Source organism: Protomyctophum parallelum, assembly GCF_964188405.1.
Source record: "Protomyctophum parallelum genome assembly, chromosome: 1".
Taxonomy (NCBI): Eukaryota; Metazoa; Chordata; class Actinopteri; order Myctophiformes; family Myctophidae; genus Protomyctophum; species Protomyctophum parallelum.
The window spans coordinates 73,066,282-73,080,858 of NC_139697.1; the positions used below are offsets into that span (position 1 = coordinate 73,066,282).

The following is a 14,577-nucleotide window of genomic DNA, read 5'->3' on the forward strand; positions in this document are numbered from 1 at the left end:
ACGTACAGTAGCACAAGCAGAGACTCAGCCAAAAATGACTTTAGACATGCACACATTCACACAGAGAAACATACATGTGCATGAACGTACGCAGGACCCTTTGATGGAACTAACTCTTATATGATCCCTCGGTTACTTGAATAGTGTTTCCGCTTTACTCCCACCACCTGGCCCCGGCCATTTCATTCATTTTTCATACTTGAGTGAAGACGGAGGCACATGAAGATGAAATAGTAGTAGGCTCCGGCCCACCTCATCATGTCCGGAGGTTCTGTAGTGTGCCAGGTCAAGTCGGGGATCTGAACTTTTGGAGTCATTCATTAAAATATCACAAGCTTTGGTTCCTTTTAAAATACTGTTATTTGTTTATTAAGACAACTATATTCTTTTCCATAAACGAGGGAAGATGCAACTCCCTGTTTCATCTCAGTACAGATCAAAGACCCCACTGACATACACAGTCAAGTGTTCTACTGAACCTAGTGTAGACACAAAATTACCTTTGTGTTACAACAGCATTGATAGTTTGTGCATTTCTGATTATTTCAAATCACGCCTGAAATATTACGATGGAATAAATTAGGGTTATTGGACAAAGAAAACTGGCGGGGGGGGGGGGGGGGGGGGACAACACCATGCACTTTGTAAAAAGTAAAGATATTCTTGGAGAGATCCTTCTCTGTATTCATGTTGAGTAGAGATTATCTGTATTTGTCAGACGACTTACTGCACGAGATCGTGTTTGCATGGCTATACATACCCACTGAAGCCATGAATTGAAGTGCCATCATGACTAGCCTGAATTGTACTTCATCAGACAGTATCTAGCCCACAATCTTTCATACAGCAGGTCTCATCAATCACAGAACCAGACCACGATGGAGTTACAATGACAGACATGAAATTGAATTGTTGACCCCAATTACTTGTCATTGTCAGCTCTTCATTAGTTCAATCACATGTCTAGGTCACTGCAAAGTAACTGAACACTTTACCATTGTCTTGTCAACTTTCTACTGTAATACGAAAACTTTGCCTCAATCTCATCCCTTTGTCAAAGATATGAGGAATATGGTGCAGGGTACCTATGACAAATCAATAAGCCACCTTTTGATCAATTCAAGACCCTTTTGAGTTTTGACAGGTGAACAGCTATTACAGGTAGTAATGTTAAAACGTGGGTGTGTTTCATCTACAGTAGGTAGGTGTGTGTGCTAACTGTACGCTGTCCATGCTGACACATAGTAAGTTAAAGTTTTGGACAGTTCCAATAAAAGGAACATTTATGGTTCATTTAAATATTTGTGTGTGTGACCCGACCGTTCATTCACACTGCATGTAACCATGCCTTCAACTGAAATAAAAAAGCAATGCACACGTGAGCTAGTTTGTTAATAATTGCATGGGGTTCCCACACACTGTTATAGTATGCTGGAGGCAATATGAAGAATATTGTGTGACTATTTAGTAGAATCTACCTGATCTCATAACTTCCAATACTAACCCTGAGAAGGCCATGAGGGTGGGTAAAAAAGAGACTATAGTATAGACGGTTTGATACTACAAAACAGCTATTCTGATCGTCTCATATTTGTTTGCAAACAGCTGGTACATCTACCCACATTCACAAACTCCAGAGATTTTTTTATAAGGCACAGGAGCACAAATATCATCAAATTCAATATCAGTAACATGAAACGTATCGATACAAAAAAGAACACAAATGTACATTTAAGGCACGTCATCAGTCTATAATACAGAACGAAAAGAAAACAGAGAACACTTGATATGGCCTTGGAGTAACTTACTGCATCTGTCATGCATTATGAAGCATAGGAAATGGTGGCGGAACATGCTTGTCTCTCAGTAAAAGTAGTCCTGTGTAGGCTACCAAGCATTCGCAAAGACAAGTTCATATCATTTAAACTTAAGATCAAAAATAACAATGGAATACTGATTTTTACACATGTATGACCTCTACGATTTCTGCACATCTGTTTGAATAACTTTGCCAATGAATGGATGATTTAAATCTTTAGAGGGTTTTGTTTTGACAAGTGACAATATTGAAAAGCAGAACATCAGTAAATTACTCCGGTAATCTGATTAGGTTAAATTTGGTGATTTACTTTTCAAGGTAAGCATAAAGAAAATCATGGAAATTCAACAACACTGTCAGTTTCTGTACTATGGATATGTGACTTTAAATAATACGTTGTGCAGATCTGCAATACCACTTAAGCCCTATATACTTTGCAGAAACTGTGTCTAGGGCAGATTGTGACAGATATAAGACGCCTGTACCCAAGAGAATGAATGAATCTCCCAAGGCACCAGTCAGAAGTAATTGTACTGAACTAATGACTCAATATCCCTTAAAAACAAAACTACAAAAACACTGGCATAAAATTCAAAATTCATTCACTCGCCCATTTTCAGCACTAAGTCCTGAATTAGTGTTAGATGCCTGGCACATATACATTGTGTTCATAACACATAATACAAAATAAAATAAAAAGTCTTGAGGAGAAAACCTGTCGTGTAGCAGGAAGTGCAACCTGGTGTATTAGCCGTTGTGAACTGAACAACCTAACTTTATGGTTGTTTGAGGCATGGTGTCATTAAGGATGGATGAGAAGTCTTTCCACAGCACACCATAAACATATGTATTCGTGTGTATCATGCGTTTCTTTTCAGCAGATATAAAAAACAAAATTTAAAGTGTCAAGCATATGTGGATGCCTGTCTTGATAGCAAAAAGCAATAAGTCACAACAGCCAGAGTCTCTCCGTTTCACTCTGTGGAGTGGGGGCTGGCTCAAACTTCTTCAAAGAAGGCCATCTGAGACATGTATGCAGAGTTCCGCTGTAAACAAAACAGAAGACAGTATCAGTGGATTAGCTATATGAATGAGGACAACACAGTGGAAAGAGCTGCAGAGACTGAAGCTAAACTGAATGGAAGATCACTGGTCCGAGAAATCCCAACATAGCTAACCGACGGGGATGAAAGCATAGGCGAGCACAAAACCAACATTTGTTTATATTAATATCCATTATATTTCTTTACCACACTAGACGATCTGAAAACAAATAACTGCTGTGCAGAATGAAATATAAAATCATTACAAAACATACTGTACGCTATAGCATCATATGGTTTGTCATAAAGCTAAATGTCAGCACATTCCATTGTGTACATGAACGATATTGTGTGAAATCCTCAAAGAGTAGGCCACTTTAACAGAGTAAAAGGATTGTGTGGACAAGGTAAAAACAGTGAAAATCTCCTGCTGACTTTGGGGCTCAACACGTTTAAAAATAAATAAGAATAAAATAAAAAATAAATATAAAACCGTGAACAGTCTCCAGACATGAGTGTGGGGTGTACTTACATTGCTGTGAGGCACATAGAGGGGCTCAGGGACATATCCCCTGGCCTCTCCCCGGAGACTGTAGAGCGAGGCCTGCTGCTGCTGCTGCTCCTCCAACTTCAGAGACTCTATCTCGGTTTTCAGCTCCTTCAACTGGTCCTGCAGATGTTTACTCTTCTCCATGTACTCCAGTCTAGGACAGCCAAGGGAGGGGAGGGAGGGAGGGAAGCAATGACGGAAAGAAGGATGTAAGGAAGAAAGGTGGGAAGGAACATAGGAAAGCAAAAGAAAGAAAAGAAAGAAAATGGGAGCAAATGCAGCGACAGGGGAGGAATGGAATTTTAAGGTGAAAGCGAAGAGAGAGAAATATTTGAATTAAAGCAATGAGGGATTTGGAGAAGGGGAGGTGAGGGAAACAACGATGAACATAGACATTTTTGAGCAGAGAGAAAAGAGAGACGTATGAAAGGAGATATATGCGTGATGACAACGGGTAATGCAATGTGATGTGATACAGAAGTAAAGACAGAGAATGGGGTCTGGTCTAACCTCTCTCTCTCTATCTCCATGGACAGTCTCTTCATGTCAGAGTCCTTGAAGTCCATGCGCATGGACGCAGACTCATAGGCAAAGTCTCCCGCATCGGGGGGAGGAGGGGGCGAGGAGTAGGCCGCTATGAGCTGTAACACAGCCCAAGTAGAAGTAGAAGTCAGCTGGTGGGTTACATGTGTCATTACATCTAGCTATGATGGTGTATTTAGTCACGATGATCCTTGCAGGGGGAGACAAGAGAAATGAGGGATAGGAGGCCTAAATGTTTGATAATTTGCATTGTGAATAGGTGTGTGTTATATAAGGCGTGTGTGGGTGGCTACACTTTGTACAATATTTGCATTTTTATTTTATTTTATGTGAAGCATATTTAGTTTATCTGGTATGAGATGTGTTAGACAAATAAAAGAGTAGGAGGAGCTTTAAAATACTCTAACACACTGGCTTATAACCGCGAAAAGGAAGTGCTGTGAGAATCATGCCACACAATAATGCTAGTCTGATCACACACAAATATCAAAATCTACAACATCTACGACAGCGCAAGATTTGGTTTTCGTGAAATGGGAGCATCCAGCAGTCAAGAGTACCGGATATGTGGTCTTGGTGATCTCCAGTAGCTTCTGTTTGGCTCTACGCTCTGCATCCTTGGCCTCGGTGAGGTCCTGCTTCAGGTGGTCTGCCTCCTTGGTCCTGGAGCCATAAAGAGAGAACATAGCCATTGAATGGTTAACTACAGGCACAACTTCCGGCACAATTTTGTTGTTCCTTTCCCTATAAAAGTATAGTTTGTTTTTCTCCATTTTGTTTTTATCATCATGTTGTAAAGATACATGTGCAAATACAGTAGCCCTTTGTCTGATGGCCCTGGCTACAAGATTTGTATTTTGCCACAACAGTTTGTTTCAAGTACATTATAATATAAATAAAATTTATTATTATTATTATTATTAACAGGCACAACATGTTCTATACAAACACCAAGCCGTACTATGGTCTTCAGTAATAAGACCAGCAATAAGGGGTTATACACAGCCGGTATGCAAAACAATCATTTTGATTGGCTAATGTCCTTTTGAAGTTTCGGGTTAGGGTTCTAAATGATTAACCACACTATTGTAATGTAATGATTAAAACAACCCCAAGGGACATGGGAAAGGGAAAATTAAACACAAGACAGCATGTAGAAGATCTCCCGTCTCGCTCCCATCATACATCTTTTTTCCTATACCTTACATCTGTAAGCTATAGGCAAAAGATTCAGCTTTCATAACGTGAGATGCAGCTCAAAGTGCTTCGCATACAGTCACTGTGCAAACAGATCTATTTGTTCTCTGGAGCCGAGCCCTACCTCCTCTCAGACTGCTCCACCAGCTTGACGGCCAGCTGCTCTGCCTCCCTCATCTTCTGCTCCATCAGCCTCTTCTCCTCCTTGGTTTTCATGGCCGTGACCTCCAGCCTCTGTCTTTCCTGTTCGGCATCGGCAGCTTTGTGGGCCAGCAGCTTAGCCTCCTCCTCTGCAATCTGGGCCTTCTCCGCCAGGAGGTCAGCCGTCTCCTCCGACCGCAGCTAACACAGGAGACATCGGAATGTTCAATTATAATTCCACACTATAGTTCTTCTATAAGAGCAGACACAAGTTAATTTAATTGAGTGAAACGTGTTGGAGTTAAACAGACATAACTAGAGACACTATATTGTAGCAGTTGAGGATATAGATACAGGATAGCCAGCTGCAAAAGGCTGGAATGTTTTGGCAAGTGTGATTTTCATGTATTGTGATGTGTGGTTTACTGTTTTTGCTTAATGTTCAGGACCATTATAAGAGTAGCCCTTTGAGCTGAAAGAAAACAACCCTGATCTGTACATGTTTTTTTAAGTAGGAACTTGTGGTTACTGGTCTAATGCATATCAAACAGAGGGTCCTTGAACTAAAGATTGAGAATCACTACTAGGGTTGGGATTCGTTAGGATTTTAACGGTTCCGGATCCTTCCCGGATCCCTCTTAACGGTTCCGGTTCCTAACGGTTCCCTTAACGGATCCTAATATTATTTTTTCCCCTTTTTTCTGACATAAATGATGCTTATATTATACCTAACCTAACCAAGTACATAATAAAAACAAATTAATTAATGAAATTATTGAAAATGCACTTTACAAGTATGAGGTGGCACTATTATTTAAACTTCACCACCACCACCACCAGCTAGCCACCACAACAATATCATTTTTACTCTATATATTGCAATTTGCTGTATATTAAATACAGTACACATTGCAATAATGATTTAATAAATAATTGTTGTGGTGACAAATGTTGTCTTTAATGTTCAGATTAATTTAATATGAAGGACCCCTTACCCTAATGGAAACAAATAGTGCTTTCTTGGAATAAAAAAAATCCTTTTAGCAGACCTTGTATTGAACTGTAGGCTACGTTCCTGTGCTTTTTTCTGCAAACTGTTTATAAAGTAGGCTAATCAATCTATGGAGGTATATGCACCTAAACGCTGGGCTCTCAACAGTCACGCGATTAATTTAAAGCCAAATCAAAAGCAGTTGAGTTGCTTATAAGTTGTAAAAAATAAGTGCAGAAAATTGATTTGGCATGATTCATAAAATATCAGACAGAAAGACGTCGAGACATTGGCGTTCTAAATTAACACCATTAACAGTTGTACAATACACCTAATGAAAAGCTCTGTAGACATTAGTAGTTTTTATTTTCTATTACGTTACTAGCCTGGGGAAAGTGAACCAGCCTTGCATCATCCTCATCCCCCGCCGGCTGTGGTGGAGCTGCGGGGAGTGTGAGCTTTCCGCATGGCTCTCAAACGCGATTTGCCTAGATTATTCTCGTGAGTTGTGGACTCGTGTAGGCGTATTGATTTTGAGTTGTTTCATCAATGTGGACGTGCAACTGGTACAAGTTGCAACAACCTTTGCAGGGAACTATAGCATAACATTTATTCCACTTTGCGTGCTCAGCCTCAGAGTCATTTCCCTCTCTGTTAACCACACTTTGGAGATCTCTTCGACATCACTCGCTCCGTGGCGGTGAGCGGTCGCTGAATGCACAGAACAGTGGGCGTATCCTCCCCGACCCGACACACTCCTTTAGGTGGGGTGACGTCACCTCAGGCTCTGCTTGCATGCATGCACATTGCACAGACACAGCGGAGCTAAATGACGACTGATGAGAACCGTTTGGGGAACCGTTAATACAAAAACGATGGAACCGGCTCCGGATCCGCAATGTCGGAACCGGGTCTGAAATGGACCCGGTTCCGAATCCCAACCCTAATCACTACTACACACTAGTGGTGTAAATAATACAGATTATCCCAATTTCGACTTGTATTTAGTTTGGTAATTTATTTGTATGACATCGTCTGCTCGCTGCGTGGTGTGAAAGGGGTACTCGTCGTCCTCACCAGCGCCTCGTTGGACAGTCGCGCCTCGTCCTGCAACTGGAAGAGCCTTCTCTCCATCTCCTCCTTGGCTCGTTCTGCTTCTTCCCTCATCTGCTTCTCCCTCGCCAGGATCTGCCGCTCCACCTAGACGGGGTATCAACACACTTATCAACGGCGGTATTTACTTAAAGACCAGTTCTTTTGGCTTTTCTGCCTTTATTGATAGTATCAAGATAGATAGGAAAAGGGGAGAGAGAGAGAGAGATGGGGAGAGACATCATGCAGCAAAGGTCATGAATGGGACTCGAACAATCATTATTAATTTTTTGTTCCCATTGCACAGTAGTAGGAGTACTGACATTTTGTGGCATCTTTGGTCTCGGGGGGAGGGGTGGGTGGGATTGTTTGTTTTTGTGTTCCTTGCTTTTGCTGTTATGTGTTGTTTTTATATGTGTTTTGTTTTCTTTAGTCATTCATGATGTTAACGTGTCTTATTGTGATTTTTTGTCTTTAATAAAAAACATTTGATTAAAAAAAAATGAATGGGACTCGAACACGTGACGCGCTGTCAGGCCAGAGCCTATATGTGGCATGCGCCTGGACCACTTGGCAGGCGGGCGCCCGCTGCCCACCTACAGTATATACACTCTCAATAGAATGGAAAAGTATGGAAAGCTCCCAAAACAGAACTGAATTAAACAACATTAACCCCGACGTCATGAACAGGTCTCGAACACGCGATGCCAGGCCAGAGCCCATACGTGGATGCACCAGGACCGCTAGGCCAGCAGATGCCCCTTTTTCAAAGATTTTCAACATTTTTCAAAACAATATAATAGACAGATTATACAAACACATATCCACATTATATTAGATTTAAGATTTTAAATTATCCTTGTCTGACAGAGGGTGTTATGACAGGTGATATTGTTTGTTGCATTTGTTAAATGTGTGCCTGTAAAGCCATTTAAGACTGCAACAGTGATAAAGGTCCATATACAAATACATTTGAGCTGAGTGGAGAGATGGAAAGACATCTTTCTAGTCAGAATTGAACATGGGACATTGCAATTTCTGCACTGTATGTGGTTGATGTTGATCCATTCATCTACTGGTGCATGTTATCTAACTATAGCATTTTACTTTGGGAGAAAATTAAAGATAAGAGCAAAAATGTAAATGTTTTAAAACAATCTGACCTTTTTACGGGCTTTCTCTTCCTTGGCCTGAGCCTTCATCTGTTGCACCTCAATGGAGTCCACCTTCCTCCTCCTCATGAACAGGTCATGGTTGCCGATGCACAGCTGCAGAATCTAGTAGACATGAGCACATGAGTGCATTTTGGGATAAATTCGTTTCTTTGCTAGCCGCATATAACTCAACGTTACGCAGGATGCGTGAATGACTTACCAGTTTGTTGACCCGTAGTTGGGATGAGTAGAATTTGAAGACATCTTTCTTCTTGTCCAGAGGTTTTATTGTGAACTGCAAGGTGGGAATAATTCCGTTAACAGTAGCAAATATAGTCTGTGCACCAGGCTGAGACCCCAGGTACCCTTTTTGAGTATACTTGTTTTTTTTGCGTCCTTCAAGCAATCATGCAACCACTGTGGGTTACCTATAGCCTGGCCTGCACTTACCTCCTTCTCACTGTACGAGATATTGCGAATGCCGCTCCACGGAAATGACTTTGTTGAGCTGAGTTTGTTGTTGGGGCTGTAGATGTGGAGACCCTGGGCATCCACTCCCAGTAATAAGTCTGTATCCCTCTTGTTTTGCTGATGTAATGAATCAAACAAACAGAGAATGACCATCAGAAGCATAGTCACTTTCACCCTGGTCAGGTGACCCCGCTTTGGGCATGTCATTATTGGCAAAGGTACATTTTAGGGTAAATTTTATAGGGCTTAAGTGGTCATGCCACTTCTTCAGTTCACTCACAGTGATGGCAAAGTAGCTGACCCCATACATCTCCAGGTCCTGGGCAATCTTCAGGTAATCCATCTCTGCCTCGTCCCTTTATTGGGGGGAGGGGCAGTGATCAAAGTTATATTGCACAGTGCACACAATCAGACATAATAGCACATCAGCAAAAAAGAGAGCATATTCACAGAGTTCAACCCACTGAAGCTAGGATTGTTATGCCTTTTTTTATCAGTTTATGTTCCCAGAATCATAAGCACTCTCGGTCCTTGCTGATTGAAATAAAGGAAAATGCTGTCCCCTTAGTTGTTGTTGTTGGCATATTTGTATTTACCTGCCCTAACAATTAGGAGCAGTATTTGTGGTTCTTGCTCAAGTACACTTTGACACGTACACTGAATGAGATGAGTGTCCAACTGGCAACCTCTTGATTCTCTGATGGCCTCTCCATCTTCCTAACTCAGTTACAGCCGCCATCCCTCATCCTGATTTGACCACTTGAACCCTAGCATCCCTATGCTGGGCGTGTTATAATAGGCGAGCATTCAGTAAAAATAGCAGAAAAATAGCAGATGCCTTGTAGAGCTGCTGTTTTCGGTGAAGAGATTTGGTGTGTAGAGGGAAAAGAAGACCTGTGGGTTACTGTTATAATCATGATCGCCCATGTCTGTGTACTTGAACGTGAGACACAGTGTACTTGATATGTATTGTGTACTGCCTGAACTGTAGCATACTTTATAGTTAGGCTACGAGACACATCTCGGTGACAGCAAGGTCAGCCTTGCTGCAGTAGGCACGTTATTATGTCTGATATCTTGTTGTCACGTCATTATGATCCAGCACTATATATGTTCCTGTTTGTGTAATAAACTTTGTGAACCTTTAGCGTGATACTGTCTCGTGTTGCATTATTGTTCTCCCGGGCCCGCCGCCGCAGTCGCCGTACCGAAGGAATACTTCAACCGGATTATCACACACCACCCAGCCTGCACACACTACCTGTCTGTCAAACCAGACGAGGGTCCAGTACTTGGGAGTTTACAACAGATACCTCGGCCATTAAGTAGTAAGTACATAGGTTTTAAGTGGTTACTGTACTGTCTGCACCTGTCTTACCTGGCGATGCCTCTGTGCTCAGCATACCATGCTGTGATCTTCTCCTCCCACATGTCGGCTGTCATTTGATACTGCATCAAAACCTGAAGTACAAACGCAGAAGAACAGAATTTAACAGAAGACACAAATTGATGTACAGAGGACCGTGTGTGTGGTGTTTTTATCATAATACCAAAGTAAAATTATTAGTATACGACAGCACAAATGTATATTTTAATATAGAAAGGATTGGAAAAAAAGAAAAAAGTTGGTTATACTTACGCTTTTTGGTAGTAGCTCATCTTGAGCCAAAAAGCCTCGCTTGTGAAAGTTCGGGTCATAGTCCCCATACTATGTCAGAATGCCAGATGAGAATTGAAAGCAAAAATCATCAAACTTCTAAATTCAATATATGCTATGCATAAAATATCATAAGGCACCAAGTAGACACATGCATTATTGATATGCTGTACTGACAAAGTCTGAATCAAGCTGAAATTGCCATCGAACTTTATTACCTTCGCTTGAACAGCATACGATGCAAGTAGAACAGAGGCTTCAGGTGAACAGAATATCTCTTCATCTAGTATCTGCTTCTTCACCTAAAAAGTGTTGAAAGGACACATGAATAGGTGTTCGACTAATGTATGGTCCCATATGGAATTCAGACTGGTGGTGGGTTACCGAAGCTAATTCACCTGTAGGAAAAAGAGGTGCTGAGTTATTTCCTGGACCAATTCCTCTTCGACTTTCTCGGGGAAGAACTTTGCGAGGAAATGAAATGTTATGGGTGAGTCCTTTGGAACCTCTTGATCCAAGACCTTAATGAACAAATAGAAGAAAACAACATCAGACGAGAGCACATTGATTTTCTTTTCAATTAATTCCCTGTGGGGAGTTTCTCTTCACAGACCATGCTCTAATGTGGAGGTCAGAGCACTGCAGACAGCCACAGAGCTTGTTATGCTGGATGCACAAGTTGCACAACAGAGGATTTTCTAAGTTTTTCTCTTCTTTTTTTTTAAGCTGGGAGACTACAGGACAGATTTAACCTTTAATTCCTCGCCATCACTCATTTGAGTAATTTCCATTCACTTCACGGACGGAGAACAAAAGGCTCAATTTTGTTTTAAAACTACGATTGCTTTAACTCAATTTTCCGGTAAATTCTTTTGAGGGGCGCTAGCCTACTATGCCCAGCTTTGTCTGTTTGTGTGTACCCCATAGCGATGATTTGATTGGCTGAGCACCCCATAGCGATGATTTGATTGGCTGAGTAAAGTAGATATTGAGGATAAAAAGTGAGGACACATCAATGGAATCTATATTCCTACCTGACCCATTGGTCAAAAGGAGGTGTTTCTATTATTTATAATTCTCTCTCATGTTTAGATAGTAATGTCAAATACAAATGCCTAATAAAAACAGTATTAAAAAAGAAAGAAAAAAAAGGACAGAAAAGTGAAGATAACGCAAATTGTGATGTATGAGATGATGTATGCTGATAAGAGCGCCCCTCACTTCACACAGGTGTGATTTTTGTGTTATTTATGTCAGAAGCAAGGGATTCATCTTAACACGAATGGTCATATGAAAAATTGTGCAATCAGCTGAAATGTTTTAACGTACCGGTATGTAAATCCCAGTGAAATAATAAACAAGAGGAAGTTATCCGAGTTGATGCATTCATTCCATATTTAAATGTCAGTTTTGATAAGGTGAATGACAGACAAGTACCAGAAGCTTTCCGGTGAACTTGCTCTCATTGGCTACTGCAGTTACTGCTACATTACAGGATTTCAATTCCTAATATTTCAATTCATAATATGCAAAGGAAATATTCCCAATCACACATCCGCTTACATTCAAATTGACAGACATCAAGGCTGTCAAGAGACACTCTTGATGACGGTCCAGACAACAGAGAGACCGAAACGTCTGTCAATTTAGTAAAAATCACACCCGTATGAAGTGAGGGGTGCTCTTATCATCGTACATCATCATGTCAGTAATAATTGCTGAATATAGGAGGGCTATAAGCATTATGGATTGAACACATTGTTCAAGTGGGGCAGAAACGGAACTTGAATTCAAGTCCTGTTGGAGGGCTGCCTCTCTACTGGCTACTGGCCTGCCGCCTGTCTAGCCAAATGTTTTGGCTAGACAAGTGCAGTGAATCAATGCCCAGTTCCAATACATAACACATTTACCTGTGCTAACAATGGAAATGGCATTCCAGTGAAGTCTGCCATAATTAGCTGTAATAATGTTTTTCAGGGAAAAAGGTAATACATTCCATCCATTTCACTCACCCGTTTCTCTGGCTTCAGCCAAGCATAAGTGTCTTTTACTGTGTATCTCAGGCCAAAGAACCAGGTCTCCCTCAAACCAACGGTGCGACACACTAGATCAAACAAATCTTTCCCTTTCCATTTCACCTGAGAGGAATGGAGAATGAGCAGTAAGTTGGTGAGGTCATGGTTTTTTGCTAGTAGCTGGTACCAGTCCTCAGCCGTTCTAGGCAAACATCTAAAACGTTTTCAACATCAGACAAAGATATTTAAGTATATCATGTATCCAGAAATAGCCTAGATATCTAATATAGTTGCAATAAAGAAAGGACAAATTAATATAAAATCTAAGGATATGTAATATGGTGATATCAGCACAGGAAAATTCTCTGCGGTTTTCGTTGTATCCTATAGCTCTTATATGCGTCGTTTGAAACGTGATCAGAATCACTCAAACGCCGCAGAGATGACGTTTCCGACGATATTTATGTCTGCGTTCCATCATTTGCATAGGAAAACAAACTTCTGACGAGGGACCCCATGGGTAGCAACGATAGAATGAGCTGACCCAGGGGGTCCCGAGAGGGGCTAGAGGTTACCTAAAGGCACTTATGATGTGATATTTATTTCACAAAGCAAGCAGAATTAACAGGTTAACCAAGTAGTGAATATGATATATCCTATCACACGCATCCCATCTGCATCCAGCTAGCTCAGGTAACCCCCCCCCCCCCAAACAGTAAACCTGGGGGGAAAGGAAACCTGCTGCACTTAGTTAAAAATAGTCATCTTCACAATATCTATATAGGTATTTGGTCAATTTAATTTACCATACCCAACCAGTAGTTACAGTACAATAGCATGCACAAAGACGTGTAGCCTACCTCACAGCTGAATTCCATTTCAGCATCCATGGTGATCACTTTGACTTTGAAAGTCTTTGGCTGTTTCTTCTTTAATCCTAATATGGACATGTTGAATGAATCTGTGAAGGAAAGAAAGAAAGAAAGTGTTCTAACCGGTCAAAATAAACTTCAGCCAGAGAAAGGGTCATAACAACATGTTACTGTTGCTATGGTGGACTGGATATGGCCATCCCTCTGTAATCATCACACTGTAGTTTCACTGTATTCAGATTTGGACATCAGCAGCAGCACTCACCAACGTTAGCTGAGATGTTATTGTTGATGTGTGTTCGCTGAGAATGTTATTGTTGATGCTTATTAGCTTGGGTGTAATTATGTGATGTTGCTGTGGTGTTACTGTTTGATGTGATGTTAGCTTGGATGTTGTAATTGATGTGTTGTTGTCTGACACTGGTGTCTGTGTCTCTGTCTGTGAGAAGCCTGTGTTTGACTTGTTCCTACTATAACTCTATACCTATCAAAAGCAACAACAACCTCCTCAGTCCACAATATCATTACCTGGACGAGTCACCAACAATAGGGAAGACAAGGCCTCGTCCCCGTGAGTCAATGTGCCGAGCTGGGGGTGTTTTCTTATTGTTGGGACACCAATGCTAAGCTATAGCTAACGTAACAACCCAATTATGCCACGAAGACACACCAAAACCAGTTGTAGGAAGAGCGACACTTTGAATGCATCTCCATGGTTTACGTTTCGGATCCAAATAGCGTTTCCCCCCGTCTTTGTAGATTTGTAAAACGTCTGTCCCTGGTTTCAGAAACACTGAATAATCAATGGATATGTGGCAGCGTTAAAGTTAGCCTAGCTGTTAGCCTTCAGGACTTTCCAGAAGCTTTTGTTTTGACTCTACAGGTGGCAACATGAACAGCAGCAGCACACTTTTATTATTTATTTTTGTTCATCATCTACTGATTGTGATGTTATTGTTTGGATTGTTATTTACGGACATTTCTGTTTTAAAGCTGTACTTTTGCAACAATACCCTGATGGAAATTAGCCAT

General features: G+C 41.1%; 1 protein-coding gene across 1 annotated transcript; it reads right to left on the reverse strand.

Moving 5' to 3' along the window:
* Nucleotides 1-1,619: 1,619 nt before the first annotated feature.
* nf2b (NF2, moesin-ezrin-radixin like (MERLIN) tumor suppressor b) lies at nt 1,620-14,572 on the reverse strand. Its single transcript, XM_083787524.1, has 17 exons — nt 14,074-14,572; nt 13,534-13,634; nt 12,671-12,796; nt 11,057-11,179; nt 10,877-10,960; nt 10,641-10,709; nt 10,380-10,462; nt 9,282-9,357; nt 8,981-9,118; nt 8,751-8,825; nt 8,540-8,653; nt 7,362-7,484; nt 5,277-5,494; nt 4,516-4,618; nt 3,923-4,053; nt 3,395-3,566; nt 1,620-2,865 (listed from the first exon to the last, which is right to left on the reverse strand). Exons 2-17 carry the CDS (start codon nt 13,621-13,623, stop codon nt 2,818-2,820), a joined length of 1,773 nt encoding a protein of 590 aa, XP_083643650.1. The 5' UTR covers nt 13,624-13,634; nt 14,074-14,572; the 3' UTR covers nt 1,620-2,817.
* Between the last annotated feature and the right edge of the window lie 5 nt (nt 14,573-14,577).

What these genes read in the sequence shown, in the direction of transcription:
- nf2b (XM_083787524.1), bottom strand. Translation starts at nt 13,623, where the DNA reads ATGTCCATATTAGGATTAAAGAAGAAACAGCCAAAGACTTTCAAAGTC. An exon ending in TCAGCTACTTTGCCATCACT is followed by an intron (nt 9,119 to 9,281) that starts GTGAGTGAACTG and finishes TCATTACATCAG; the next exon opens with CAAAACAAGAGGGATACAGA. An exon ending in AACTACGGGTCAACAAACTG is followed by an intron (nt 8,654 to 8,750) that starts GTAAGTCATTCA and finishes CATGTCTACTAG; the next exon opens with ATTCTGCAGCTGTGCATCGG.